At 48.3% G+C, this 27,999-nt stretch overlaps 1 protein-coding gene across 1 annotated transcript; it reads left to right on the forward strand.

Annotated features, from left to right (window-relative positions):
* OCIAD1 (OCIA domain containing 1) lies at positions 1-27,997 on the forward strand. The gene is made up of 8 exons (XM_056557861.1): positions 1-203; positions 5,519-5,591; positions 7,355-7,408; positions 8,094-8,141; positions 9,152-9,278; positions 11,754-11,956; positions 20,888-21,031; positions 27,755-27,997. The coding sequence occupies exons 1-8, from the start codon at positions 138-140 to the stop codon at positions 27,790-27,792; spliced, it is 753 nt and encodes a 250-aa protein (XP_056413836.1). The 5' UTR covers positions 1-137; the 3' UTR covers positions 27,793-27,997.
* The last annotated feature ends 2 nt before the right edge of the window (positions 27,998-27,999 follow it).

The following is a 27,999-nucleotide window of genomic DNA, read 5'->3' on the forward strand; positions in this document are numbered from 1 at the left end:
TCCCTGTATGTGATGTAGGGGGCGGGCGGCAGCTCCTACACTTCCGGTAGTGAGCAGGATTTCCGGGCTGTGAGGAGCAGTGCGGAGGTCATAGCGCTGTGCAGGACTCTCCAGGCTGATGGTTGTTATTCTTGGCCATGGACGTCAACTCTCCGCAGGCAAATCTCACTGAGCAGCGGCCGCCACCTCAGGCGGGGATGCAGGTACCGCGCTGTGTGCCCGGAGGAGCTATACAGGGCTCACTGCGGTTATTGGTGCCGCATAGTGCCAGTGTCCTGCCAGGAGAGAGGGCTCCATGTACAGGGCATAGGCGGGCACAGTGACGGGGTTCCCATAGGGTACTGTGCTCTAGATTGGGGGAATGGAGAAAAAATAACCTTACCTGGACCATAACTCTATGGAAGGTCCCGGACCGTCACTGTATGGAAGGTCCCGGACCGTCACTGTATGGAAGGTCCCGGACCGTCACTGTATGGAAGGTCCCGGACCGTCACTGTATGGAAGGTCCCGGACCGTCACTGTATGGAAGGTCCCGGACCGTCACTGTATGGAAGGTCCCGGACCGTCACTGTATGGAAGGTCCCGGACCGTCACTGTATGGAAGGTCCCGGACCGTCACTGTATGGAAGGTCCCGGACCGTCACTGTATGGAAGGTCCCGGACCGTCACTGTATGGAAGGTCCCGGACCGTCACTGTATGGAAGGTCCCGGACCGTCACTGTATGGAAGGTCCCGGACCGTCACTGTATGGAAGGTCCCGGACCGTCACTGTATGGAAGGTCCCGGACCGTCACTGTATGGAAGGTCCCGGACCGTCACTGTATGGAAGGTCCCGGACCGTCACTGTATGGAAGGTCCCGGACCGTCACTGTATGGAAGGTCCCGGACCGTCACTGTATGGAAGGTCCCGGACCGTCACTGTATGGAAGGTCCCGGACCGTCACTGTATGGAAGGTCCCGGACCGTCACTGTATGGAAGGTCCCGGACCGTCACTGTATGGAAGGTCCCGGACCGTCACTGTATGGAAGGTCCCGGACCGTCACTGTATGGAAGGTCCCGGACCGTCACTGTATGGAAGGTCCCGGACCGTCACTGTATGGAAGGTCCCGGACCGTCACTGTATGGAAGGTCCCGGACCGTCACTGTATGGAAGGTCCCGGACCGTCACTGTATGGAAGGTCCCGGACCGTCACTGTATGGAAGGTCCCGGACCGTCACTGTATGGAAGGTCCCGGACCGTCACTGTATGGAAGGTCCCGGACCGTCACTGTATGGAAGGTCCCGGACCGTCACTGTATGGAAGGTCCCGGACCGTCACTGTATGGAAGGTCCCGGACCGTCACTGTATGGAAGGTCCCGGACCGTCACTGTATGGAAGGTCCCGGACCGTCACTGTATGGAAGGTCCCGGACCGTCACTGTATGGAAGGTCCCGGACCGTCACTGTATGGAAGGTCCCGGACCGTCACTGTATGGAAGGTCCCGGACCGTCACTGTATGGAAGGTCCCGGACCGTCACTGTATGGAAGGTCCCGGACCGTCACTGTATGGAAGGTCCCGGACCGTCACTGTATGGAAGGTCCCGGACCGTCACTGTATGGAAGGTCCCGGACCGTCACTGTATGGAAGGTCCCGGACCGTCACTGTATGGAAGGTCCCGGACCGTCACTGTATGGAAGGTCCCCGACCGTCACTGTATGGAAGGTCCCCGACCGTCACTGTATGGAAGGTCCCCGACCGTCACTGTATGGAAGGTCCCCGACCGTCACTGTATGGAAGGTCCCCGACCGTCACTGTATGGAAGGTCCCCGACCGTCACTGTATGGAAGGTCCCCGACCGTCACTGTATGGAAGGTCCCCGACCGTCACTGTATGGAAGGTCCCCGACCGTCACTGTATGGAAGGTCCCCGACCGTCACTGTATGGAAGGTCCCCGACCGTCACTGTATGGAAGGTCCCCGACCGTCACTGTATGGAAGGTCCCCGACCGTCACTGTATGGAAGGTCCCCGACCGTCACTGTATGGAAGGTCCCCGACCGTCACTGTATGGAAGGTCCCCGACCGTCACTGTATGGAAGGTCCCCGACCGTCACTGTATGGAAGGTCCCCGACCGTCACTGTATGGAAGGTCCCCGACCGTCACTGTATGGAAGGTCCCCGACCGTCACTGTATGGAAGGTCCCCGACCGTCACTGTATGGAAGGTCCCCGACCGTCACTGTATGGAAGGTCCCCGACCGTCACTGTATGGAAGGTCCCCGACCGTCACTGTATGGAAGGTCCCCGACCGTCACTGTATGGAAGGTCCCCGACCGTCACTGTATGGAAGGTCCCCGACCGTCACTGTATGGAAGGTCCCCGACCGTCACTGTATGGAAGGTCCCCGACCGTCACTGTATGGAAGGTCCCCGACCGTCACTGTATGGAAGGTCCCCGACCGTCACTGTATGGAAGGTCCCCGACCGTCACTGTATGGAAGGTCCCCGACCGTCACTGTATGGAAGGTCCCCGACCGTCACTGTATGGAAGGTCCCCGACCGTCACTGTATGGAAGGTCCCCGACCGTCACTGTATGGAAGGTCCCCGACCGTCACTGTATGGAAGGTCCCCGACCGTCACTGTATGGAAGGTCCCCGACCGTCACTGTATGGAAGGTCCCCGACCGTCACTGTATGGAAGGTCCCCGACCGTCACTGTATGGAAGGTCCCCGACCGTCACTGTATGGAAGGTCCCCGACCGTCACTGTATGGAAGGTCCCCGACCGTCACTGTATGGAAGGTCCCCGACCGTCACTGTATGGAAGGTCCCCGACCGTCACTGTATGGAAGGTCCCCGACCGTCACTGTATGGAAGGTCCCCGACCGTCACTGTATGGAAGGTCCCCGACCGTCACTGTATGGAAGGTCCCCGACAGTCACTGTATGGAAGGTCCCCGACCGTCACTGTATGGAAGGTCCCCGACCGTCACTGTATGGAAGGTCTAACAAGAAGAAATCTCCAGCGCAGTATATGGAGCTCTTTATTATGATCAATGAATACACATAGGAGCAATCGCCAACGTGTTTTGAATCAGGTGGGATCCTTAAAGGGGTACTCCGTCCCGGAGTTGTGATTCACGATACTCCGGCCCCGTGGTCGCCACCAGGCTGTTTGTGAGCTGGCACAGCGGCGTGCAGCTCAAACAGGTGGGTAGCGAATACAAGATTGTGGGGTTCCCCAGGGGGGAACCCTGCGGTGAGACATCTTATCCCCTATCCTTTGGGTAGGGGATAAGATGTCTCAGGGCTGGAGTACCCCTTTAATCATGCCATGATTAAGGATCCCACCTGATCTAAAATGCATTGGTGACTGCCCCTATGTGCATCCATTGATCATAATAAAGAGCTCCTGATTTTACTCCATATACTGCGCTGGAGACACTGCCGGCAAGTCCGGGCGCAGCTGATTGGTGTTAGCAGTGGTGAGCTGTCAGTCATACTGCGTTATATTGACCTCCTCTCAGGTTCCAACCAGAGAACCCCCCCCCCCTCCCCAAATGTTCTGACCAGCAGAACCCCCCCAAATGTCCTGACCAGCAGAGCCCATGTCCCCCCCACTCACAATGTCCGGACCAGCACCCCCCCCCCCCCCCCAATGTCCGGACCAGCAAGGACCCCCCCAATGTCCGGACCTGCAAGGACCCCCCCCCACCCAATGTCTGGACCAGCAAGGACCCCCCCCAATGTCCGGACCAGCAAGGATCCCCAACATCCTGACCAGCAGACCCCCCAATGTTTTTATCAGCATTGCTGCAATGCTACCATCTCCTGCATGGCTGTGCAGATGGGCACTGTACAATCTGAAGTCACAACCTGCAAAAAAAAGTGACTGACCCCCACCAGTGTTGCAGACATGACCTAGAAGATGCTATGGTACCCCTGTATAGGTGCTCTAAACAACATGCTCAGAATGTTGTGTTTCTGGAGGCAAAATCAGCTGACCTATATATTGGGCTCTGTGCTAATAATAGACATGTTATTGGTCTGCCAGAGCACACTACTGAATACATGGAGACCTGGCTGGAAGATCGGTTTATCTGACTGTTACTCTATATCAGGTCTCTACGTACCTCTTGCCACCGGGTGCACCACCATGACCCATAAACTGTTTCCGTTGCCTCACTCAGACTACCATCCCCAGGATCCTTTCTTTCAAGGTGGGAGGTGACATATTTCCCTCCCACACATGGGTTGCCCCACCCATTGCAGCATAGACGAGCTGTGGATCTGTGTGATGATGAATGCAGGCACATGGACGGCAGTAATGTCAAGGAGCCAAGCCTCTTTATATCCCTCCTTCTAAGGCTGCCTTCTGGTCGGCCCTGTTTTGCACTGTATCCCGTTTAGTGACCAGACTGTGGTATACTACAGTTTTAAGTCTGGTCACAAAACCAGATATGGGGCAGAAATTAGCTGACTCATTCGGTGGCTCACTTTAGTGAATGAGATTCGGCGCCGACCCGGCTGAGTCTCCTCCTCCTTTAACACTTGCTGCACTTCTTAAATGTATGCATGAGGTGGGTTACACAGATTACAATCCAGCTGGCAAACAGTTCTGTTATTCCAGAACACATGGTTCCCTTTCCCATATTGGGCATCACTACCATGCAGTGGGCAATGCTATCATGTTGGGGTATATGACCAGGGTCCAATATTTAGCAAGGAGCCTTAGGGACCACTCTCCTTTTAGAAGTGCAGCTTGGACTAGTTTCTGCACAGACAATGGCACTCACCACTCAGGAACTGCTTTTATTGGAGTAGTCGCGGCATAGCAGGTACAGGCAGGTCAAGCGGTGTGGAAGCGGGGGCAACTGGTTGACCCCGCTTCCACACCGCTTGACCTGCCTGTACCTGCTATGCTGCGATGACTCCAATAAGAGCAGTTCCTGAATGGTGAGTGCCATTGTCTGTGCTCTTTGTGTTTGGATTGCCCTTGTCTTCCATACACTGAGCACCACCGCATCAGAATTTTTCTAAGGCTGGGTCCACACTACGTTTTGTCCCATACGGGAGCGCATACGGCAGGAGGGAGCTAAAACCTCGCGCTCCCGTATGTGACCGTATGCGCTCCCGTATGTCATTCACTTCAATGAGCCGACCGGAGTGAAACGTTCGGTCCGGTCGGCTCATTTTTGCGCCGTATGCGCTTTTACAACCGGACCTAAAACCGTGGTCAAATCTTTTGTTTTATGAAAAATTGTGAAAACACAAAAGAAAAAGCTATCTGATTTAAAACCTATTTATATACACATGTGACTAGCCCTAAATGTTAACTCCGTATTACGGTCAAAATGCAAAATATGCTTTTGTGAAAGTGGCCTTAGGCAACCAGAGACCCAGTCACCCAGCCATGTCATTCATTTCCCTCCAGTGTTGGCAGCTTTGTCTGGAAGCAATAACATATATTACAGAGTTTGTCAATAAATTTAGTTTTTATTTTCCTATATTTTTTTTTATTGACTTTTATATCTTTTCACAGAGGGGTTATATTCCCACTGAAGAGGAGGCGAGAGTCTTACGAGAATGTAATTCTGAGAGCTTTTGGTACAGATGTAAGTAGTGCCAAAACAAAGGATTCCGAGGATTCTCTTGGGTCTAATGTTAAAGGGTTACTCCACTGCTCAGCCTTTGGAACAAACTGTTCCGAACGCTAGAGCCGGTGTTGGGAGCATGTGATGTCATAGCCCCGCCCCCTCATGATGTCACACCTTGTCCCCTCAATGCAAGTCTATGGGAGGGGGCATGACAGCCATCACGCCCTCTTCCATAGGCTTTTATTGACGTCATGAGGGGGCAGGGCTATGACGTCATTAGCTCCCGGCTCCAGTGTTCGGAACAGTTTGTTCCAAAGGCTGAGCAGCGGAGTACCCCATTAAGACCTCAACTGATTGCTAGAAATAGTGTAAAGAAGTGTGTGTGGTGGATCGCTGTGTCTCCCTGCTCTATGCTCTCTGTGGTTGAGCCCTGAGTCGGCTCCATAGTTACGTTGTGAGGCTGTCTCAGTCAGAGAGAACACTCATCGCAGTCTTCTCCCAGCATGTTATAGTGATCGATCGGGGTCTAACAAGAAGATCCCAAACAACTGAACTTTTGACAAATGTTTGAAAACTCAGTGACCCTTTAAATACTTTCCTGTCATGTGTTTGTGTTCTTTTTACTTGATATACATTGGAGTAGTTTGCAGATAATGGTGAAGGCCTCAACAGCATGTTCCTGCCTGCTCAAAGGAATAATGCTGACATCGGAAAGGGTAGTGTTTGCCCATATGGGGAAGTGCTAGTCTAAAGCCACAATTGCTCTGGCAGCTTCATACCCATCCTGTTAAAGGGGTATTCCGGCCCTAAGACATCTTATCCCCTATCCGAAGGATAGGGTATAAGATGTCTGACCGCGGGGGTCCCGCCGCTGGGGACCCCTGCAATCTTGCATTCGGTACCCACCTCTTTGAGCTGCACCCCGTGCTGGCAGCTCACAAACTACCAAGTGCCAACCACGGGGCCCGAGTATCGTGACGTCAGGACTCCGTCCCCGTGTGAAGTCACGCCACCCCCCCGGCTTTGCAAGTCTATGACGGCCATCACGCCCCCTCCCATAGACTTGCATAGCGGGGGGGGTGACGTCACATGGGGCAGAGACGGGATGTCACGATACTCCGGCCCCGTGGTCGGCACCCCGCAGTTTGTGAGCTGGCAGTGCGGCATGCAGCTCAAAGAGGTGGGTGCGGAATGCAAGATTGCAGGGGTCACTGTGAATCTGAAGTAAAGTCCGCATGTGTAGCAAGTAGAGATGAGCGAACTTACAGTAAATTCGATTCGCCACGAACTTCTCGGCTCGGCGGTTGCTGACTTTTCCGGCATAAATTAGTTCAGCTTTCCGGTGCTCCGGTGGGCTGGAAAAGGTGGATACAGTCCTAGGAAAGAGTCTCCTAGGACTGTATCCACCTTTTCCAGCCCACGGGAGCACCTGAAAGCTGAACTAATTTATGCAGGATAAGTCATCAACTGCCGAGCCGAGAAGTTTGTGATGAATCGAATTTACTGTAAGTTTGCTCATCTCTAGTAGCAAGCAGATTTTCTGGCCGATTTAACCTGTAGGATGGGGTGAAATTCAGATGATACTGCAGGGAAGTTTTTATGTTGGAAAAAATCTGCAGCATGTGAATATTTGTAAAATCCTACCAACACACTTGGTCTTGTAATATGCTGCTGATTTTTCATACAGAAATACGCTGGTAAAATCCACAGCATTTCCGCTACTTATGAATTTACCCTTAAAGTAGACTGTGTGTGTAATTTTTAATCTTCTGTATTTTCAGCTGTCCCCTTCTCCATTATAAGCATGCTAGCTACACAGACCCTCATCCACAGAGGTAAGCCCCTGGTAACATAGACTACTAACAATTCAGCCGTATATGAATATTTTCTTTTTGAAATACAGCCCTATAACAGGCCAATTACAAGGCTTGACCAATATGTGGGGAGGGCTGAACGATGGCTGGATCCTTTTATTGGTTGCATATTCCCTATTACATGGGGAGATGTGCAACCAGAAAAAGGTCGAGGAACAAGCATGTTGTACTGATAACTTAGCGCAAGGCTATGTTCACATGGAGGAATGTCCGCACCCAAAATCTCCATGCAGACTTTCCCCTGACAACGTAGAACTGGCAGAACATGCCGACACTAGGACTACTTGGAAATTCACTGTCTCATAGACGGCAATGCATTTCCGTGTGCAGTTCGCAGAAAGAATAGACATGCCAATGGGATTCTGCTGCTACGGAATCTCTCCATCGTGTCAACATAGCCTAAAAGAATCCTTGAGGATGCAGATTTCCACAACACATCCTTCACGTCTGTACCATTATAGCTGCTTTTTTTGATTGGGAAAAATATGCCAGTAGGTCAATATGTAGTAGTGACTACCTAAAAGTTGTTTTATATGAAAAGGTCACTAATCTTACTCGCAAATCTAATTGTTTTGGGGTAAATGGGGATATACAGTTGAATACACTGCCATTGATAACCTATGTTTTTTTTTTTACATTATTGCAGGGGTACTTTCAAAATCAAGCAGATTTGGTCCTTTCCCTAAACTAGCTTGTAAGTAGATTTATTTTTATATTTTTATTGCTGGTATAGGGAATAAACTATTGGACCAGATAGCTTTATCATTGACTGACGTGTATTTTCTATAGCAGTGGTATTCAACCTGCAGACCTCCATATGTTGCAAAACTACAACTCCCAGCATGCCCAGACAGCCAACATCTGGAGGTCCGCAGGTTGAAGACCACTGTCCTATAGGTTATATGCATATAGCTATTATTAGAATACATTGGACCATATGAGGCTGTAATCAGACTGAGGTAACATGTGACATCTATAGCACCTTTTTTTTCAAACATCAAAAGGTTAAAGAGGTTATCCAGGAAAATAAACTTTTTTTTTATTTGTCAACTGGCTCCAGAAAGTTAAACAGATTTTGTAAATTACTTCTATTAAAAAATCTTAATCCTTTCAGTATTTATGAGCTTCTGAAGTTAAGGTTGTTCTTTTCTGTCTAAGTGCTCTCTGATGACGCGTGTCTCGGGAACCGCCCAGTTTAGAAGCAAATCCCCATAGCAAACCTCTTCTAAACTGGGCGGTTGCCGAGACACGTGTCATCAGAGAGCACTTAGACACCACTTTCCTGTTTTATTCCTCTTCGGATTTTTTCTGTGAAAATCTGCTTTTAAGATCTGCAGCATTTCTGCCACATCTAAGTTGAGCATAAGAGCCGGCAGCTAATAAACGTGTATGGCCACCTCTAGACTGGTTTCGCAATAGCTTAATACGGACACATTTTCATATCCATATGCCAACAGTGGATCTAATCTCCCGAAATTACCCATGATCATGCAGGGACTTGTTAGACGTCATAATACAGAGGCAAAAATACATCCCTATTGTGGAACTGTGACCTGAGCCTTACTAGGAGACCGAAAATGGGCAGTGGTTAGGAAGTCGGAGTTAATGTATTACATAGATCCAATTACTTGTGTGTATTATTTATCTCTATTGTTTTATTATTATTATTGTTATTATTGATTTTTTTTTTTTATTGTCTGGAAGTTGCTGCTGCCTTTGGATACATAGCTGGAAAGGTTACATACATTAAACAGTGCAGGGAGAAATTTCTGAAATTACACAACTCCCCAATGGCTGAGATGATTCGACAAGGACCAAGGCGTCAACCACAGTGAGTTAATTTCTTCTGTTCTGCCAGAGTAAATCTATAAAAGAAAATGAACTAAAATATATTTAAAAAAAAAAGTTAATGACTTGTTGAATCTTCAATACTAAGGTTTGGTTTAGCACAGAGAAATTTTAGCTCCTGTAGAATTTATGTATTCTAGCTTCTGTGTTATGCACGTATTGTAACCCCTGCAAATCGGGAGAGGATAGGACCCCTGTATCTAAAATTAAATAACCCCTTCATGGCACATCTTGTATACTTACATCATGCTCAGGGACAATGAAGTGAGCTCAGGATCTAATCTCTCTTAACCCCTTAACGACGGACGTAAATGTACGTCCAGGTGATGCGGTACTTAACGCACCAGGACGTACATTTACATCCTAAGCATAACCGCGGGCATCGGAGCGATGCCCGGATCATGCGCGGCAGGTCCCGGCTGTTGATCGAGCCAGGGACCCGCCGGCAATGGCGGACACCCGCGATCCCTCAATGCCCCTCAGATGCCGTGATCAATACAGATCACGGCATCTGCAGCATCGCGGTCTCTTAAATGGATTATCGCATCGCCCGCAGCGCTGCCGCGGCGATCCGATCATCCTGCGCGGCAGCCGGAGGTCCCCTCACCTGCCTCCGCTGTCTTCCGGGAGTCTTCTGCTCTGAACTGCCTTCCCGCAGACCAGAGCAGAAGATGACTGATAACCCTGATCAGTGCTGTGTCCTATACATAGCACTGAACAGGATTAGCAATCGAATGATTGCTATAAATAGTCCCCTATGGGGACTATTAAAGTTTAAAAATAAAAGTAAAAAAATAAAGTAGAAAAAATGTGAAAAACCCCCTCCCCCAATAAAACGTAAATTGTCACATTTTCCCTATTTCACCCCCAAAAAGTGTATAAAAAAAATATTTTATATACATATCTGGTATCGCCGCGTGCGTAAATATCTGAACTATTAAAATAAAATGTTAATTATACCGTACAGTGAACGGTGTGAACGTCAAAAAAAAAAGTCAAAAATAACTGCTTTTTTATAACATTTTATTCCCCAAAAAATTTATAAAAAAATGTATTAAAAGTTTTATATAAGAAAATATGATATCAATGAAAAGTACAGATCACAGCGCAAAAAATTAGCCCTCATTCCGCCGCTTATACAGAAAAATGAAAAAGTTATAGGTCTTCAAAATAGGGGGATTTTAAACGCACTAATTTGGTTAAAAAGTTTGTGATATTTTTTTTTTTAAGCGCAACAGTAATAGAAAAGTATGTTATCATGGGTATCATTTTAATCGGATTGACCCAAAGAATAAATAATACGTCATTTTTACCGTAAATTGTGCCGCGTGAAAACGAAACCTTCCAAAATTTGCTAAATTGCGGTTTTCTTTTTAATTTCCCCACACAAATAGTATTTTTTGGGTTGCACCATACATTTTATGGTAAAGTGAGTGATGGCATTACAACGGACAACTGGTCGCGCAAAAAACAAGCCCTCATAATAGTCTGTGGATGAAAATATAAAAGAGTTATGATTTTTTGAAGGCGAGGAGGAGAAAACGAAAACGTAAAAATAAAATTGTCTGCGTCCTTAAGGCCCAAATGGGCTGCGTCCTTAAGTGGTTAAAGGGAAACTAACTGGCTGTTCTCCCTCACTATAACCCTATAACTTGGTTATAGTGTAGGTAAGGCCCCTTTCACACTGCCGGTATGCGCCATCAAAATACGGCCGGCAAACTCTTATTATTTTTTTTTTTTTTTTTTTCAGTTCAATGGCCATAATTTTGACAGGTCATAATGGCCAGTAACGGATACCGATGGACCCCATTATAGTCAATGGGATCTGTCTGGTGCTGTTATTTTCTGAGAGAAAAGGACGTTTCAAGCTCCGGCTTTTCTTGACTAATCTTGACTGATGCAACCAAAAATCAGCAATTTTGGACTTTTTTTCTTCTTCTATGTTTACACCAGTCACTAATGGGATAATTAAACAATTTATTAGTTTGGAAATTTCTGTGCACAGTAATACCAAATATGTTTTGTTTAGGTATTGTAATTGTACTGACCTACAGAATTAAGATACCAGGTCAATTCTACCTTAAATTTTAACCATAGATTTTATGGTAAAATGAGTGGTATTACAAAATAAAATTGGTCCTGCGTAAATCATGTCCACGTATGGCCTGTAGGAGGCGAATTGAAATGGTTATGGCTTTTAAAATGAATGGAAGAAAAAATAAAAAATGCAAAAATTTATATTGACTGTGTCATGAAAGGGTTTTATTCTTTCATTAGAAACTGGCCTAAATTGTCATGTTGGAGGTGAAATAGATCCCTTCTCCAGGCATACTTGCCAGTTACTTATTTATTATTATTATTTTTTTTTTTTATCTTAGGTAATACAGTACAATGGAAATATGACTTGCAGGGTATAACCTTTCATCCTATCTTTAGTGATCTGTAATTAACTTTTCAGATTTCCCCAGGCTACAGACAATTCTTCCGAATTTTCTGATGCAGATGTCACAGCCCCAGCCCCGCTTCAGACTTTTGCACCAATAGTTGCTGAGCCCCCATCCAGGCACTCCAGCAAGTATGATTCCTCTGCAGCAGAAGTTCCTTTTAGCGCATCTATGAGTGAATCTGCACCCACTGGAATTGGAGACAAGGCTATACAAGGTAAATTGCGTTGTAATATAGGGAATAGAAATACACAAGACAAAATCTGCCGTGAAATCGGAGCAGCGAGTGTGCCTGTATTTTTTGCAGGACTGGGCATGGATTTGAGCACCACCCAAAAAATAAAAAAAAGTGTATTCTTGGAAGTGGACCAGTCTAAAAAATTTTTTTGTTTTGTGTTGCCCAGTCTGTGGCATGCTGTCCATGTGAGTGAGGATTGTCACTGCAGAGGCATGGCTTCATGCAAAGGGGATGTGGCAATACACACACACCAAATTTGCTATAGTTTACACCTGCTACTAGCAAGCATTACTTGTAGTGCAAACCCCCCATCAGCTCTGTGCTGGGGTAGATTTGTCTTCTTATAGCCATGCTCGCCTCCACATGGAAGGGTAGCCTGAGATTTGTCTTCTTAGCCATGCACACCTCCACATGGAAGGACAGCTTGAGATTTGTCTTCTTAGCCATGCACGCCTCCACATGAAAGGGTAGCCTGAGATTTGTCTTCTTAGCCATGCACATCTCCACATGGAAGGGCAGCCTGAGATTTGTCTTCTTAGCCATGCACACCTCCACATGGAAGGGTAGCCTGAGATTTGTCTTCTTATAGCCATGCTCGCCTCCACATGGAAGGATAGCCTGAGATTTGTCTTCTTATAGCCATGCTCGCCTCCACATGGAAGGGTAGCCTGAGATTTGTCTTCTTATAGCCATGCACGCCTCCACATGGAAGGGCAGCCTGAGATTTGTCTTCTTAGCCATGCACACCTCCACATGGAAGGGCAGCCTGAGATTTGTCGTCTTATAGCCATGCACGCCTCCACATGGAAGGGTAGCCTGAGATTTGTCTTCTTATAGCCATGCACGCCTCCACATGGAAGGGCAGCCTGAGATTTGTCTTCTTAGCCATGCACGCCTCCACATGGAAGGGTAGCCTGAGATTTGTCTTCTTATAGCCATGCACGCCTCCACATGGAAGGGCAGCCTGAGATTTGTCTTATAGCCATGCTCGCCTCCACATGGAAGGGTAGCCTGAGATTTGTCTTCTTATAGCCATGCACTCCTCCATGCACTCCTCCACATGGAAGGGCAGCCTGAGATTTGTCTTCTTAGCCATGCACGCCTCCACATGAAAGGGTAGCCTGAGATTTGTCTTCTTAGCCATGCACATCTCCACATGGAAGGGCAGCCTGAGATTTGTCTTCTTAGCCATGCACACCTCCACATGGAAGGGTAGCCTGAGATTTGTCTTCTTATAGCCATGCTCGCCTCCACATGGAAGGATAGCCTGAGATTTGTCTTCTTATAGCCATGCTCGCCTCCACATGGAAGGGTAGCCTGAGATTTGTCTTCTTATAGCCATGCACGCCTCCACGTGGAAGGGCAGCCTGAGATTTGTCTTCTAAGCCATGCACACCTCCACATGGAAGGGCAGCCTGAGATTTGTCGTCTTATAGCCATGCACGCCTCCACATGGAAGGGTAGCCTGAGATTTGTCTTCTTATAGCCATGCACGCCTACACATGGAAGGGCAGCCTGAGATTTGTCTTCTTAGCCATGCACGCCTCCACATGGAAGGGTAGCCTGAGATTTGTCTTCTTATAGCCATGCACGCCTCCACATGGAAGGGCAGCCTGAGATTTGTCTTATAGCCATGCTCGCCTCCACATGGAAGGGTAGCCTGAGATTTGTCTTCTTATAGCCATGCACTCCTCCATGCACTCCTCCACATGGAAGGGCAGCCTGAGATTTGTCTTCTTAGCCATGCACACCTCCACATGGAAGGGTAGCCTGAGATTTGTCTTCTTAGCCATGCACACCTCCACATGGAAGGGTAGCCTGAGATTTGTCTTCTTAGCCATGCACGCCTCCACATGGAAGGGTAGCCTGAGATTTGTCTTCTTAGCCATGCACGCCTCCACATGGAAGGGCAGCCTGAGATTTGTCTTCTTAGCCATGCACACCTCCACATGGAAGGGCAGCCTGAGATTTGTCTTCTTAGCCATGCACACCTCCACATGGAAGGGCAGCCTGAGATTTGTCTTCTTATAGCCATGCACGCCTCCACATGGAAGGGCAGCCTGAGATTTGTCTTCTTATAGCCATGCACGCCTCCACATGGAAGGGTAGCCTGAGATTTGTCTTCTTAGCCATGCACACCTCCACATGGAAGGGTAGCCTGAGATTTGTCTTCTTATAGCCATGCACGCCTCCACATGGAAGGGTAGCCTGAGATTTGTCTTCTTATAGCCATGCTCGCCTCCACATGGAAGGGCAGCCTGAGATTTGTCTTCTTAGCCATGCACACCTCCACATGGAAGGGTAGCCTGAGATTTGTCTTCTTATAGCCATGCACGCCTCCACATGGAAGGGCAGCCTGAGATTTGTCTTCTTATAGCCATGCTCACCTCCACATGGAAGGGTAGCCTGAGATTTGTCTTCTTATAGCCATGCACGCCTCCACATGGAAGGGTAGCCTGAGATTTGTCTTCTTAGCCATGCACACCTCCACATGGAAGGGCAGCCTGAGATTTGTCTTCTTAGCCATGCACACCTCCACATGGAAGGGCAGCCTGAGATTTGTCTTCTTATAGCCATGCACACCTCCACATGGAAGGGCAGCCTGAGATTTGTCGTCTTATAGCCATGCTCGCCTCCACATGGAAGGGCAGCCTGAGATTTGTCTTATAGCCATGCACATCTCCACATGGAAGGGCAGCCTGAGATTTGTCTTCTTATAGCCATGCTCGCCTCCACATGGAAGGGCAGCCTGAGATTTGTCTTCTTATAGCCATGCTCGCCTCCACATGGAAGGGTAGCCTGAGATTTGTCTTCTTATAGCCATGCTCGCCTCCACATGGAAGGGTAGCCTGAGATTTGTCTTCTTATAGCCATGCTCGCCTCCACATGGAAGGGTAGCCTGAGATTTGTCTTCTTATAGCCATGCTCGCCTCCACATGGAAGGGTAGCCTGAGATTTGTCTTCTTAGCCATGCACGCCTCCACATGGAAGGGCAGCCTGAGATTTGTCTTCTTAGCCATGCACGCCTCCACATGGAAGGGCAGCCTGAGATTTGTCTTGTTAGCCATGCACGCCTCCACATGGAGGTTTTTAAACTGATAGTGGATCCTGCATATCACCCTTTTAGAGGCTTTATGCTCAGAAGAGGTGGGTAGAGTGAGCATGTTAGGGTCCCATGCGCAGATAGGCCATCTCTGCATGGTGGAGAGGGAACCTTTTTTTTTTTTTAATCAAGAAGTGCCCAAAGAGCACCATTTTTACTTTAGTGATCAAATATAGAGTGCTGCTGCAACCTTCGTTTTGTGTATTTTGAATTTATCAAGAGATTTTATCCCTTGATAACTACAGTGCGATGCTCCCCAGTAGGGCTGCATGATATGGGGAAAATGTGCGATTGGGATTACGGGCCTAAATATTGCGATTTCGATATGCGATATAATAAATAAATGGTGAAATCCTGCCATTTCATGTAAAATCTCCTCCATTTTACAACTATCCACTCATTTTATGCCCACCGCCCATCTCACATCTCCTCTATTTAATTTCTATCTCCGCCCTGTCACATCTTCTCCCATCACATTCCCCCCTCCCCCTGACACATTCTCCTCCCCCCCCCCACATTCTCCTCTTCCTCCCCGCCCCGCGTTCTCCTCACCCCCCTCCCCCAAGGCGTTCTCCTCCTCCCCCAACGCGTTCTCCTCCCCAAAGTGTTCTCCTCCTCCCCCCAAACTCGTTCTCCTCCCCCCCCAAACTCGTTCTCCTCCCCCCCAAACTCGTTCTCCTCCTCCCCCCCGACGCGTTCTCCTCCTCCCCCCCGACGCGTTCTCCTCCCCCCCCCCGACGCATTCTCCTCCTCCCCCCCCAACGCATTCTCCTCCTCCCCCCAACGCATTCTCCTCCTCCCCCCAACGCATTCTCCTCCTCCCCCCCAACGCATTCTCCTCCTCCCCCCAACGCATTCTCCTCCTCCCCCCCCAACGCATTCTCCTCCTCCCCCCCAACGCATTCTCCTCCTCCCCCCCAACGCATTCTCCTCCTCCCCCCAACGCATTCTCCTCCTCCCCCCCAACGCATTCTCCTCCTCCCCCCCAACGCATTCTCCTCCTCCCCCCCAACGCATTCTCCTCCTCCCCCCAACGCATTCTCCTCCCCCCCAACGCATTCTCCTCCCCCCCCCCCAACGCATTCTCCTCCTCCCCCCCAACGCATTCTCCTCCTCCCCCCCAACGCATTCTCCTCCTCCCCCCCAACGCATTCTCCTCCTCCCCCCCCAACGCATTCTCCTCCTCCCCCCCCCAACGCATTCTCCTCCTCCCCCCCAACGCATTCTCCTCCTCCCCCCCAACGCATTCTCCTCCTCTCCCCCCAACGCATTCTCCTCCTCTCCCCCCAACGCATTCTCCTCCTCTCCCCCCAACGCATTCTCCTCCTCTCCCCCCAACGCATTCTCCTCCTCTCCCCCCAACGCATTCTCCTCCTCTCCCCCCAACGCATTCTCCTCCTCTCCCCCCAACGCATTCTCCTCCTCTCCCCCCAACGCATTCTCCTCCTCTCCCCCAACGCATTCTCCTCCTCTCCCCCCAACGCATTCTCCTCCTCTCCCCCCAACGCATTCTCCTCCTCTCCCCCCAACGCATTCTCCTCCTCTCCCCCCCCCAACGCATTCTCCTCCTCTCCCCCCCAACGCATTCTCCTCCTCTTCCCCCCCAACGCATTCTCCTCCTCTTCCCCCCCCCAACGCATTCTCCTCCTCTTCCCCCCCCCAACGCATTCTCCTCCTCTCCCCCCAACGCATTCTCCTCCTCTCCCCCCAACGCATTCTCCTCCTCTCCCCCCAACGCATTCTCCTCCTCTCCCCCCCCCAACGCATTCTCCTCCTCTCCCCCCCAACGCATTCTCCTCCTCTTCCCCCCCCAACGCATTCTCCTCCTCTTCCCCCCCCCAACGCATTCTCCTCCTCTCCCCCCCCCCCAACGCATTCTCCTCCTCTCCCCCCCCCCCAACGCATTCTCCTCCTCTTCCCCCCCCCCAACGCATTCTCCTCCTCTTCCCCCCCCCCACGCATTCTCCTCCTCTTCCCCCCCCCCACGCATTCTCCTCCTCTTCCCCCCCCCCACGCATTCTCCTCCTCTCCCCCCCCCCCACGCATTCTCCTCCTCTTCCCCCCCCCCACGCATTCTCCTCCTCTTCCCCCCCCCCACGCATTCTCCTCCTCTTCCCCCCCCCCCACGCATTCTCCTCCTCTTCCCCCCCCCCACGCATTCTCCTCCTCTTCCCCCCCCCCACGCATTCTCCTCCTCTTCCCCCCCCCCCACGCATTCTCCTCCTCTTCCCCCCCCCCACGCATTCTCCTCCTCTTCCCCCCCCCCCACGCATTCTCCTCCTCTTCCCCCCCCCCCCACGCATTCTCCTCCTCTTCCCCCCCCCCCACGCATTCTCCTCCTCTTCCCCCCCCCCACGCATTCTCCTCCTCTTCCCCCCCCCCCACGCATTCTCCTCCTCTTCCCCCCCCCCACGCATTCTCCTCCTCTTCCCCCCTCCCACGCATTATCCTCCTCTCCCCCCCCCACGCATTATCCTCCTCTTCCCCCCCCCCACGCATTATCCTCCTCTCCCCCCCCCACGCATTATCCTCCTCTTCCCCCCCCCACGCATTATCCTCCTCTTTCCCCCCCCACGCATTATCCTCCTCTTCCCCCCCCCCACGCATTATCCTCCTCTTCCCCCCCCCACGCATTCTCCTCCTCTTCCCCCCCCCACGCATTCTCCTCCTCCTCCCCCCCCCACGCATTCTCCTCCTCCTCCCCCCCCCCACGCATTCTCCTCCTCTTCCCCCCCCCCCACGCATTCTCCTCCTCTTCCCCCCCCCCCCCCACGCATTCTCCTCCTCTCCCCCCCCCCACGCATTCTCCTCCTCTTCCCCCCCCCCCCCCACGCATTCTCCTCCTCCCCCCCCCCCCCCAAACGCATTCCCCCTGTGGTTTCGGCCATCCCTCCAGCCTGGGTTCCTCACCGGTCCTCCAGTGGGACCCGTTCCTCTCCCCCCTATGCTGACCGCGCTCGTAAGCGTCACCGGGGTGTTTCTTCAGGGTCTTCTGGCAGGCATGGACGCTCCTCTCTGAGGAATCGTTCCCCTGCTCCGCAGGTTGCAGGCATCTCTCTTCCAGAGGACGCTTTCATGGTCGCCGCTCTGGCTCCCCAGAACCGCGTACCAGGTCATCCTCTCCCTCATCCAGGGCCGCCTCAACTCTCTCCCATTCTCCTGGAGAATTTGCGGATGAAGTCTCCGAATTGGCATCTGATTCAGAGGACCGATCGGATATGGCTGACACGGTGAACTCGTTGGTTTTTGCCATAAGAGACACCTTCCATCTAGACGACCCAGGATCTTCGGACGTAGTTCCTGAATTATCCTTTCATTGTGCCCATCCAGCACCCAAGATGTTGGATGCTGGAATCCGCCTGGAGGCATCCTGACAAGAGGTTTCAGGAAGCAAGAAGGTTCTGGCGCAGTTTCCTTTCGCCAAGGACCTCATCTCAAGTGGACTTCTCCTCCTTCGGCGGACCAGCCAGTCTCACACCTCTCTAGGACTACGACGCTGGCGGATGCGGCTGCAGACAAAAAGGGTAGAGACCTTGGCAAAGTTTGCATTCGAAGCGGCGGGCTCCTCTCTGCTTCCCGCCTTTGCTTCAGTCTGGGTGTCGGAAAGCACTTTCAGCTGGTCCTCCCAACTCCGTCAAGGTGTCTTTCTGGATCTCCTCCGGAGGAACTGTCTGACCTAGCGCTCCAGTGCTCCAGGGCTGGAGACTTTCTATGTTCTGCTCCCATGCAGTCAGTCCGCTGTGTTGCCCTTGCCACTGGTATCCTAGTGGCCCTCCGTCGCTCCAGGTGGCTTAAAGCATGGGACGCGGATGCCGCTTCTGAGAAGTCTCTTACCGAGCTTCCATTTGCCAACTCCCGACTTTTTGGCAAGCGACTTGATGAGATCATCTCTGAGGCGACGGGCGGCAAGAGTTCTTTATTACCTTAGAATAGAGCTCGCACTACTTCCCGTAGAAAGTCCTTTTGCCTTTCGGTCCGTTCGGACTGCTAGTCCCAATAATGGGTTGGGGAAGGCGCCCTCGCGGGACAAAAAGGTTCCCTCCTTCCGGGCATGCCCCTCGTGAAAATCGGAAAAACGCTCCGGCCATTTGCAGCCAAGTCTGGCACCCGCAAATCCACTTCCGCATGAAGGGACATGCCCACCCGGGAGGGCTCATCTGGGTAGCGGATTTCCTCAGTCGGTCTTCTGCCGACCCCAGAGAATGCTCTCCACTTCTGGAGGTGTTCACACAGATCTGGTGGAAGGAGTTTCCGCCATTCTGGTGGCTCCAGGCTGGCCCCGAAGGACATGGTACGCCGACGTGGTCTGGCTTCTGGACGACGTTCCGTTCTGTCTCCCGCTTTGTCCAGACCTACTGCCACAGGGTCCACTTTGTCTCCCCTTTTTACAATTGCTGCATTTGACGGTGTGGCGGTCGAGACTGCGGTTCTAAGGGGCCGCGGCTTCTCTTCCCGGGTCATTCGCACTATGCTCAGGTTTCGCAAGTCCTCCTCTGCGAGGATTTATCACCGTACCTGGCGTGCTTACTTTCATTGGTGCGAAATTCAGACAAGGCTTCCAAGGCCACCATTTCTAGGTGGATCCGATGTGTTATTTCTGAAGCTTACCGCTGCATGGGAAAGGTCACGTTCTTCAGGATTTTTGGCTCATTTGACCCGCTCTGTGGGAGCATCCTGGGCTTTCCGAAACGAGGCCTCGGCCTTGCAGATCTGTAAAGCGCCCACCTAGTCGTCTTTGCACACTTTTTGGAGCTTTTACCAGGCTCATACCTTCGCATCGGCTGATGCTAGTCTGGGCCGTAAAGTGTTGCAGGCGGCGGCGGTACAGGTTCTGTGTCCCCCAATGGAGCCGATAGAGAAAAGGAGATTTTTTAGACTTACCGTAAAATCTCTTTCTCGAAGGATCCATTTGGGGACTCAGCTCCCGCCCTTTTATGAGGTTCCTTTTCGGTTATCTGTCCGAGGGACTGTTCGGTTATTATTCTTCGGGTTCTCGGACAGTTCGTTTTTTTTTTCCTCTGACCTGTCAGTCTCCTCCTATTGCTCTGGGACTAAAGCTGAATTGCTCAGTGGCCTGGAGGCGGGTATATCCTGCTGGGAGGAGCATATACCCAAGGTTCTGTCCCCCCCCCAATGGATCCTTTTTGAGAAAGAGATTTTAAGGTAAGTCTAAAAAATCTCCTTTTTACCTGCTCTGGCTGGCCGCCACCCGCAGCAGCACACGGGATCCGGCCAGAGCAGATAATCGCAATGTTTCCCGGGGCCGTATCGCTATATCACAAAAAGCAAAAATCGCAATTCGCTTGCTTTTGCGATATATCCTGCAGCCCTACTCCCCAGGCAGGGGTTTGCAAAGTACTGGTTTTAGTAAATCCTCCCCTCCAAGAGGGAGATTTATAAAAACCTGTGTAGAGGAAGAGTGATGCAGTTTCCTATTGGTTTCTATGGGCAACTGCATCACTCTTCCTCTACACAGATTTTTTTTTTTTTATAAATATCCCTCTTAGAGGGGAGGATTTACTAAAACCAGTACTTTGTAAACCACTGCCAGGGGAGGATCGCACTAGATTTGTCAAGAGAGAAATTCTCTTGAGAAATCAAAAATACACAAAAAGAAGGTTGCAGCAGCACTCTCTATTTGATTCAAAAATAAAAATGGTGCTCTTAGGGCAATTTAAAAAAAAAAAAAAAAAGTTCCCTCCCCACCACGCAGAGATGGCCTCGCTGCGCATGGGACCCCAACAGGTTCCTCTACACAGGTTTTGATAAATCTCCCCCAAAATATCTAATTATGTTTTATTTTGCAGGGCCTGATCCAATCCTAGAAGAAACTTCTAAACAGAAACCAGTCACGTATGATGAGCTAAGGGACAACAACAGAGACCACTACCACAAGGCTGGTTTGGTGTCTTCTAGAGCACCTATACAGGAGAAGCAGCCCTGGAAGGAAGGTACCAGATGATTGCTTTACTTGCATCATACAAGCACAACAAATAAGTCTAAGATTTAAAGTGGTATTCAAGAAAAAAACTTTTTTCTTTATATCAACTGGCTCCAGAAAGTTAAAAAGATTTGTAAATTACTTCTATAAAAAAATCTTAATCCTTCCAGTAGTTATCAGCTGCTGAAGTTAAGTTGTTCTTTTCTGTCTGACAACAGTGCTCTCTGCTGACATCTCTGTCTGTCTCGGGAACTGTCCAAAGCAGAAGCAAATCCCCATAGCAAACCACTTCTGCTCTAGACAGTTCCTGGCACAGAGGTGTCGGCAGTGAGCATTGTTGTCAGACAGAAATGAACAACTCAACTTCAGCAGCTGATAACTTCTGGAAGGATTAAGTGAAATTTAATCGAAGTAATTTACAAATCTGTTTAACTTTCTGGAGCCAGTTGATATAAAAAAAAATTTTTCCCTGGAATAGCCCTTTAAAAATTTGGCTTGTGGTTGTATGGCGATGCTTGCACATATGGCATGAGACCATTCACAACCTTATTGTTAACTAACTCAATATATTAGAAAATGTTCTCACAGAATATTTTTCACATTTATTTTGACATGTATTCCATGCAAACATTATTGGTTGCTATGGGCAGCTGCTCAAAAAAAAAAAATTCAGCATTTTTCTTATATCCTTCAATGCTCACATCTAAAACCTTGTTTGTTGGGAGTTGCCGTGTGTAGACAGTAAATTTTTTGCGGGACATTGGTATCAGCTATATTTTAAAGGCAGTGTTTCCCAACCAGGGTGTCTATAGCTGTTGCAAAGCTAAATCTCCCAGGATGCCCGGACAGCCGAAGGCTGTGGATTTTTTCCTTTGACTTCATTGGGGAAGTCCAAAATTTGCTATAAATTTGCAGTATGGCAAACCTGCAAGAAATCCTCACGGTTTGTTGCAGGTTTGCTGATATTGATTTACATCCAGTTTTCCAGTGGAGTACCCCTTTAATGGGGTACTCCACTGGAAAACTTATTTTTAAATCAACTGGTGCCAGAAAGTTACAGCTCTGTAAATTACTTCTATTAAAAAATCTTAATCCTTCCAGTACTTATCAGCTGCTGTATGATCCACAGGAAGTTCTTTTCTTTTTGAATTTCCTTTCTGTCTGACCAGTGCTCTCTGCTGACATCTCTGTCCATGTCAGGAACTGTCCAGAACAGGAGAGGTTTGCTATGGGGATTTGCTCCTACTGGACAGTTCCCTGGACAGATGTGTCAGCAGAGAGCACTGTGGTCAGTCAGAAAGGAAATTCAAAAAGAAAATAACTTCCTGTGGATCATACAGCAGCTAAGTACTGGAAGGATTAAGATTTTTTAATAGAAGTAATTTACAGATCTGTTTTTAACTTTCTGGCACCAGTTGATTAACATTTTTTTTTCCAGTGGAGTACCCCTTTAATGCACAGCGTAACTGGATGTAAATCAACATTCGCAAACCTGCACCAAACCGTGGAGTACCCCTTTAAATGTAGTATTACATGGGACCATTCAAATGTACACTTGGTGATACCATAACCTATGCAGTTTAAGGGGGTATTCAGGTTTCAGAAAATTGTATTTAAAGGGTACCTCTCATCAAAAAAACTTTTGATATATTATAGATTAATGTATGCAGAATAACTTTACAATTGCATGTTATTAAAAAATATGCTTCTTTCTATTTAATTTTCCACTTTGAAGAAATGACCAGTAGGGGTCTCCCTACCAGTCCTGGCAGCAAGCATTTCAGACTCATGCTGGAGTCCTAAACACTACGAGCTGCCAGTCTGCTTTGTTCACAAAAGAGAACACTCAGAGCTGCCAGCCTGCTTTGTTCACAGCCTGTTTGGCTGTGAACAAAGCAGGCTTGCAGCTCTGAGTGTTTAGGACTCCAGCATGAGTCAGAAATGCTTGTGACAGGACTGATCGGGAAAAATACAATAGAAAGAAGCATATTTTTCATTAACATGCTATTGGAAAGTTATTCAACATTCATTAATCTAAAATATATCAAAAGTTTATTTGATGAGAGGTACCCTTTAAATTAGACTATCACCCCAATACACATACCTTACTAGTATAGTGTTACTGGCTTCAGCATGCTTTGTGTGATTCACCCGTGACAGGAAGTTGTGTAGTTATTTTATTTTTAATGTGGTATTGTCTCAGCAGCTTCCCGGCTCCTTCCCCTCTCCCCACACATATTTTCCTCTACTTTCTCATGAGTGGCTGGATATAGTCTTTGAGCTCTAGCCCTGCTCCCTGAGTGATGTCTCTACCTCCCTGACCTGTCCCTACAGCCTACATCACTCTCTCCATGTCATATACACATATACCTATATATTTATATTAGGACATTTAGGAAATGATGAGATGCCCTTATCTCACACACCCTATACTTAACTCAGCAGAAAATCATAAATACGTGCGCTAGAAAAGTGATGTTTAACCCGATATAATGTGGGCTCAAGCGGTGACCCTCGTATCGGGTCGGTCCCGGTGTGTAACTGAAGTCGGGACCTGGGGCTATTAGCGGGTGGCAGCGATCGCGGTGCCGTGCGCTATTAATCCTTTAGACGCAACGTTCAAAGTTGAACGCTGCGTCTAAAATGTAAAATATTGCACTCCCGGCTGCTCAGTGGGGCTGATAGGGCAGTGAAAATGCGGTGTCCCAATCAGCTAGGACATGAGCGGAGGTCCTCTTACCTGCCTCCGGGGCGTCCGATCGGCAATTGATTGCTCCAGGCCTGAGATCCAGGCTTGAGCAATCGACCACAGATAACACTGTTCAATTCAAAGCTATGGCTTTGCAGTAAACAGTGCTGGCAATCAGTGTAAGCAATGTTATAGATAATAAAAAGTTAATAAATGTGATTTAACCCTTTCCCCAATAAAAGTCCATAAAAAAAAAAAAAAAGAGTAAATATAAACATATGTGGAAATGTACGAACTATAAAAATATATTGTTAATTAAACCGCACAATCAATGGCGTACGCGGAAAAAAAAAATAGCAAATTTTTGGTACCATTAAAAAATTTTATAAAAAGCAATCAAAACAAAAATGGTACCATCAACGGACGGGAACCGCGGCTAATACCGGACATCACCGATAGCGGTGATGTCCGGTATCAACCCTTCAGACGTGGCAATCAAAGTTGACCGCCGCGTCTGAAGTGAAACCTAAAGCATCCCGGCAGCTCATTCGGGCTGTTCGGGACCGCTGCGGTGAAATCGTGTCATTCCAAACAGCTTGCAGGACACGAGGAGGATCCCTACCTGCCTCCTGCATGTCCGATTGCCGAATGACTGCTCCGTGCCTGAGATCCAGGCAGGAGCAGTCAAGTGCCAGTAACACTGATCAATGTCAGGCTATTGCATGGCAGTGTGTGCAATGTTATAGCCCCATATGGGAGCTATAACATTTAAAAAAAAAATCGTTAATAAATGTGATTTAACTCCTTCCCTAATAAGTCAGTATCCCCCCTTATCCCATAAAAAAAAAAACTATGTAAAAATAAACATATGTGGTATCACCGCGTGCGTAAATGTCCAAATGTGTACACGTAAAAAATTCCGAAGTCCAAAATAGTGTATTTTTGGTCACTTTTGATACCATAAAAAAATGTATAAAAAGCGATCAAAAAGTCCGATCAAAACAAAAATGGTACCGATAAAAGCTTCAGACGACAGCGCAAAAAATGAGCCCTCATACAGCCCCATATGCGGAAAAATAAAGTTATAGGGGTCAGAAGATGACATTTTTTAACGTATACATTTTCCTGCATGTTGTTATGATTTTTTCCAGAAGTCCGACAAAATCAAACCTATATAAGTAGGGTATCATTTTAATTGTATGGACCTACAGAATAATGATAAGGTGTCATTTTTACGGAAAAATGTACTGCGTAGAAACGTAAGCCCCTTAAAAATTACAAAATGGCGTTTCTTCATTTTTGTCGCAAAATGATTTTTTTTTTTCCCATTTTGCTGTGGATTTTTGGGTAAAATGACAAAAAATTGAAAGGTTTAAGATTTTTAAAAGGTAAAGAGGAAAAAGACAAAAATGCAAAAACTGAAACGCTGAGTCCTTCAGTGGTTAAGGGGTTAAAACTGTATAAACTCCAACATTTTATGGTAAAAAAAATTCCTATACCTTTCCCTAAAAAAAAAATGGGGGTCCCATTCCCCACAAAAGGGCTAGGGGTCCCAGAGAATTTAGGGGTCCCGACACACTTCTATATATTCGGGTGGTGTGTTTTCTGGATAGGCATAAGAGGTTAAATATATTAGTTGTGTCTGGCAAATAAATATTGTCCGTATTGGTAGTATTCGTTGTGTATTCCAATTAAATATTGCCATTCCTACAAAGGAGACCTCAAATAAGCGATATTAGCACTCATTCAGGTATCGCCACAGCATATTGTACCTGTTGTGTCCCAATAATGAGTAGACTTGGTATGTATATGATAATGACTTGGGAGGAGATACATGTTTCTTTCTAACAAACCCTTAGGCGAACCTCCTGGATATAAAGATAGAGATACATTTAAATAGCATATCCCATATATCCATAGATGGTCGTCCATTCCCCAAAACTACACATAATTACCTCAGTATTAATGCATATGATTCCAGCGGCCAGTTAGGTTATAATCCTATCCATTTAGTGGTTACCACTAGAAATAATATACATATAGCCAATTAACACCAAAAACCTATATATACTGCAATAAGATACCTCTTGAGACAATTTCTATGTCTCCATAGTAGAAAGAGCTACATAGAGGATTGCAAATAGTTGCTTCCCCATGCAGATCCTACAGATAGGTGCATCAATCTAAACCACTATTTCCATAATTCCCTTTAGGTAAATCATTTACCGTATATACTTAAGTATAAGCCGAGTTTTTCAGAACGATTTTCCGTGCTGAAAACGCCCCCCTCGGCTTATACTCGAGTGAACTCTCCGCCTGTCAATCCCTTCTCAGTGGTCTTCAACCTGCGGACCTCCAGATGTTGCAAAACTACAACTCCCAGCATGCCCGGACAGCCTGGCTGTCCGGGCACGCTGGGAGTTGTAGTTTTGAAACCTCTGGAGGTCCGCAGGTTGAAGACCACTGCAGCCTTCGTCATCATCATCCAGACACCCCCTTTAGTTTTCTACTCCCCTCGGTGGGAAGGAAGGGTGAGCTGGTCCGGGCCATCTATGCTGCAGGGACCGTCCGGTGGGGAGGGTTAGTCGTTCCGGGCTGTCCATTTTCACCCGGGGGGCCCTCTTCTTCGGGCCCGGCCCCGGAGTAGTGACGTTGCCTTGACGATGACGCGCATGAACGTCCCTGTGCGTCGTTGTCAAGGCAACGTCACTAGGCCGGGCCTGGAGCGCGGAGAAGAGGGCCCCCCGGTGAAGATGGACAGCCCGGAACGACTAACCCTCCCCACCAGACGGTCCCTGCAGCGTAGATGGCCCGGATAAGCTCACCCTTCCTTCCCACCGAGGGGAGGTGAGTAGAAAACTAAAGGGGTGTCTGGATGATGACGAAGGCTGCAGTGGTCTTCAACCTGCGGACCTCCAGAGGTTTCAAAACTACAACTCCCAGCATGCCCGTACAGCCGATGGCTGTCCGGGCATGCTGGGAGTTGTAGTTTTGCAACATCTGGAGGTCTGCAGGTTGAAGAAGACTGATGAAGGGATTGACAGGCGGTGATGTTGAGGGGGTAGAGATGATGACGGGGGTCTGGATGATGACAGGGGGATGATGTATTTCCCACCCTAGGCTTATAGTCGAGTCAATAACTTTTCCTGGGTTTTTGGGGTGAAATTAAGGGCCTCGGCATATATTGGGGGTCGACTTATACTCGAGTATATACGGTGGTTAAATATCTTGCCTCCAACAGGTTAGTGCAATCTATGTATGTTAGTTGCCTCATAGCCAATAGACGGCTGCCCCACATAATGACCTACACTGGCCACTCCTACAAGTGAATAAAGATTATCTATCTATCTATCTCTATCTATCTATCTCTATCTATCTATCTCTATCTATCTATCTCTATCTATCTATCTCTATCTATCTATCTCTATCTATCTATCTCTATCTATCTATCTCTATCTATCTATCTCTATCTATCTATCTCTATCTATCTATCTCTATCTATCTATCTATCTCTCTCTATCTCTCTCTCTATCTCTCTCTCTATCTCTCTCTCTCTATCTCTCTCTCTCTATCTCTCTCTCTCTATCTCTCTCTCTCTATCTCTCTCTCTCTATCTCTCTCTATCTCTCTCTATCTCTCTCTATCTCTCTCTATCTCTCTCTGTGTATGGACCAGATGTAAATATCCATCCATAGCACCGATACCACTTTTATGTACCAACCAATGGGGAATCACTATGCCTCCTACAGGAATAAGTCCTCCAAAACAAATGGATTTTTGGGGGTTTCTGAATTTGAGCAGACAGGTGTTCTGTGCTATATACTTCTGCAGTTTTTTTTTATTAAACCTGATGTTAGAGTACCACTTTTAAATGACTCTCTGTAAGTAGCCCCCATGTGGTATCTTATGGATGTATTTTGCTCTCAATCACCAGTGTCATGTGTCTACCTATCTGTAGAGACCAGGTGACTTACTAGAAGACCTCTTACTTACATTTCTTGGTGAGACTACATTTATTCCTAAACTGTATTTTCTGTTTTTCAGTCAAAAAGAACAAATATGGCGATGTGTGGGAAGAATGAAAATGCCTGCAGAACACCAAATATTGTCATTTGTAATAGTTCTACCTTATGTTGGCACTTAATAAATGAATGCAAAGCATAACGCAATTCAGATTGCATGGTGTGAAAAGGTTTATTGGTTTATGTTGCTGCATTTATAAAAAGGAATTTGTTTATTTTCCACCTAAAATAATGGCTTCTATATTTTAGGACATTAAAATTAATTTT

The sequence above is a fragment of the Hyla sarda genome, chromosome 1, assembly GCF_029499605.1.
Source record: "Hyla sarda isolate aHylSar1 chromosome 1, aHylSar1.hap1, whole genome shotgun sequence".
Lineage (NCBI taxonomy): Eukaryota > Metazoa > Chordata > Amphibia > Anura > Hylidae > Hyla > Hyla sarda.

Bases quoted from the DNA above. Each gene is read 5' to 3' on its own strand.
- OCIAD1 (XM_056557861.1), top strand. From the start codon at position 138: ATGGACGTCAACTCTCCGCAGGCAAATCTCACTGAGCAGCGGCCGCCA. The intron at 7,409-8,093 runs GTAAGCCCCTGG...ACATTATTGCAG, and splicing joins ACAGACCCTCATCCACAGAG to GGGTACTTTCAAAATCAAGC. The intron at 11,957-20,887 runs GTAAATTGCGTT...TTTATTTTGCAG, and splicing joins TGGAGACAAGGCTATACAAG to GGCCTGATCCAATCCTAGAA.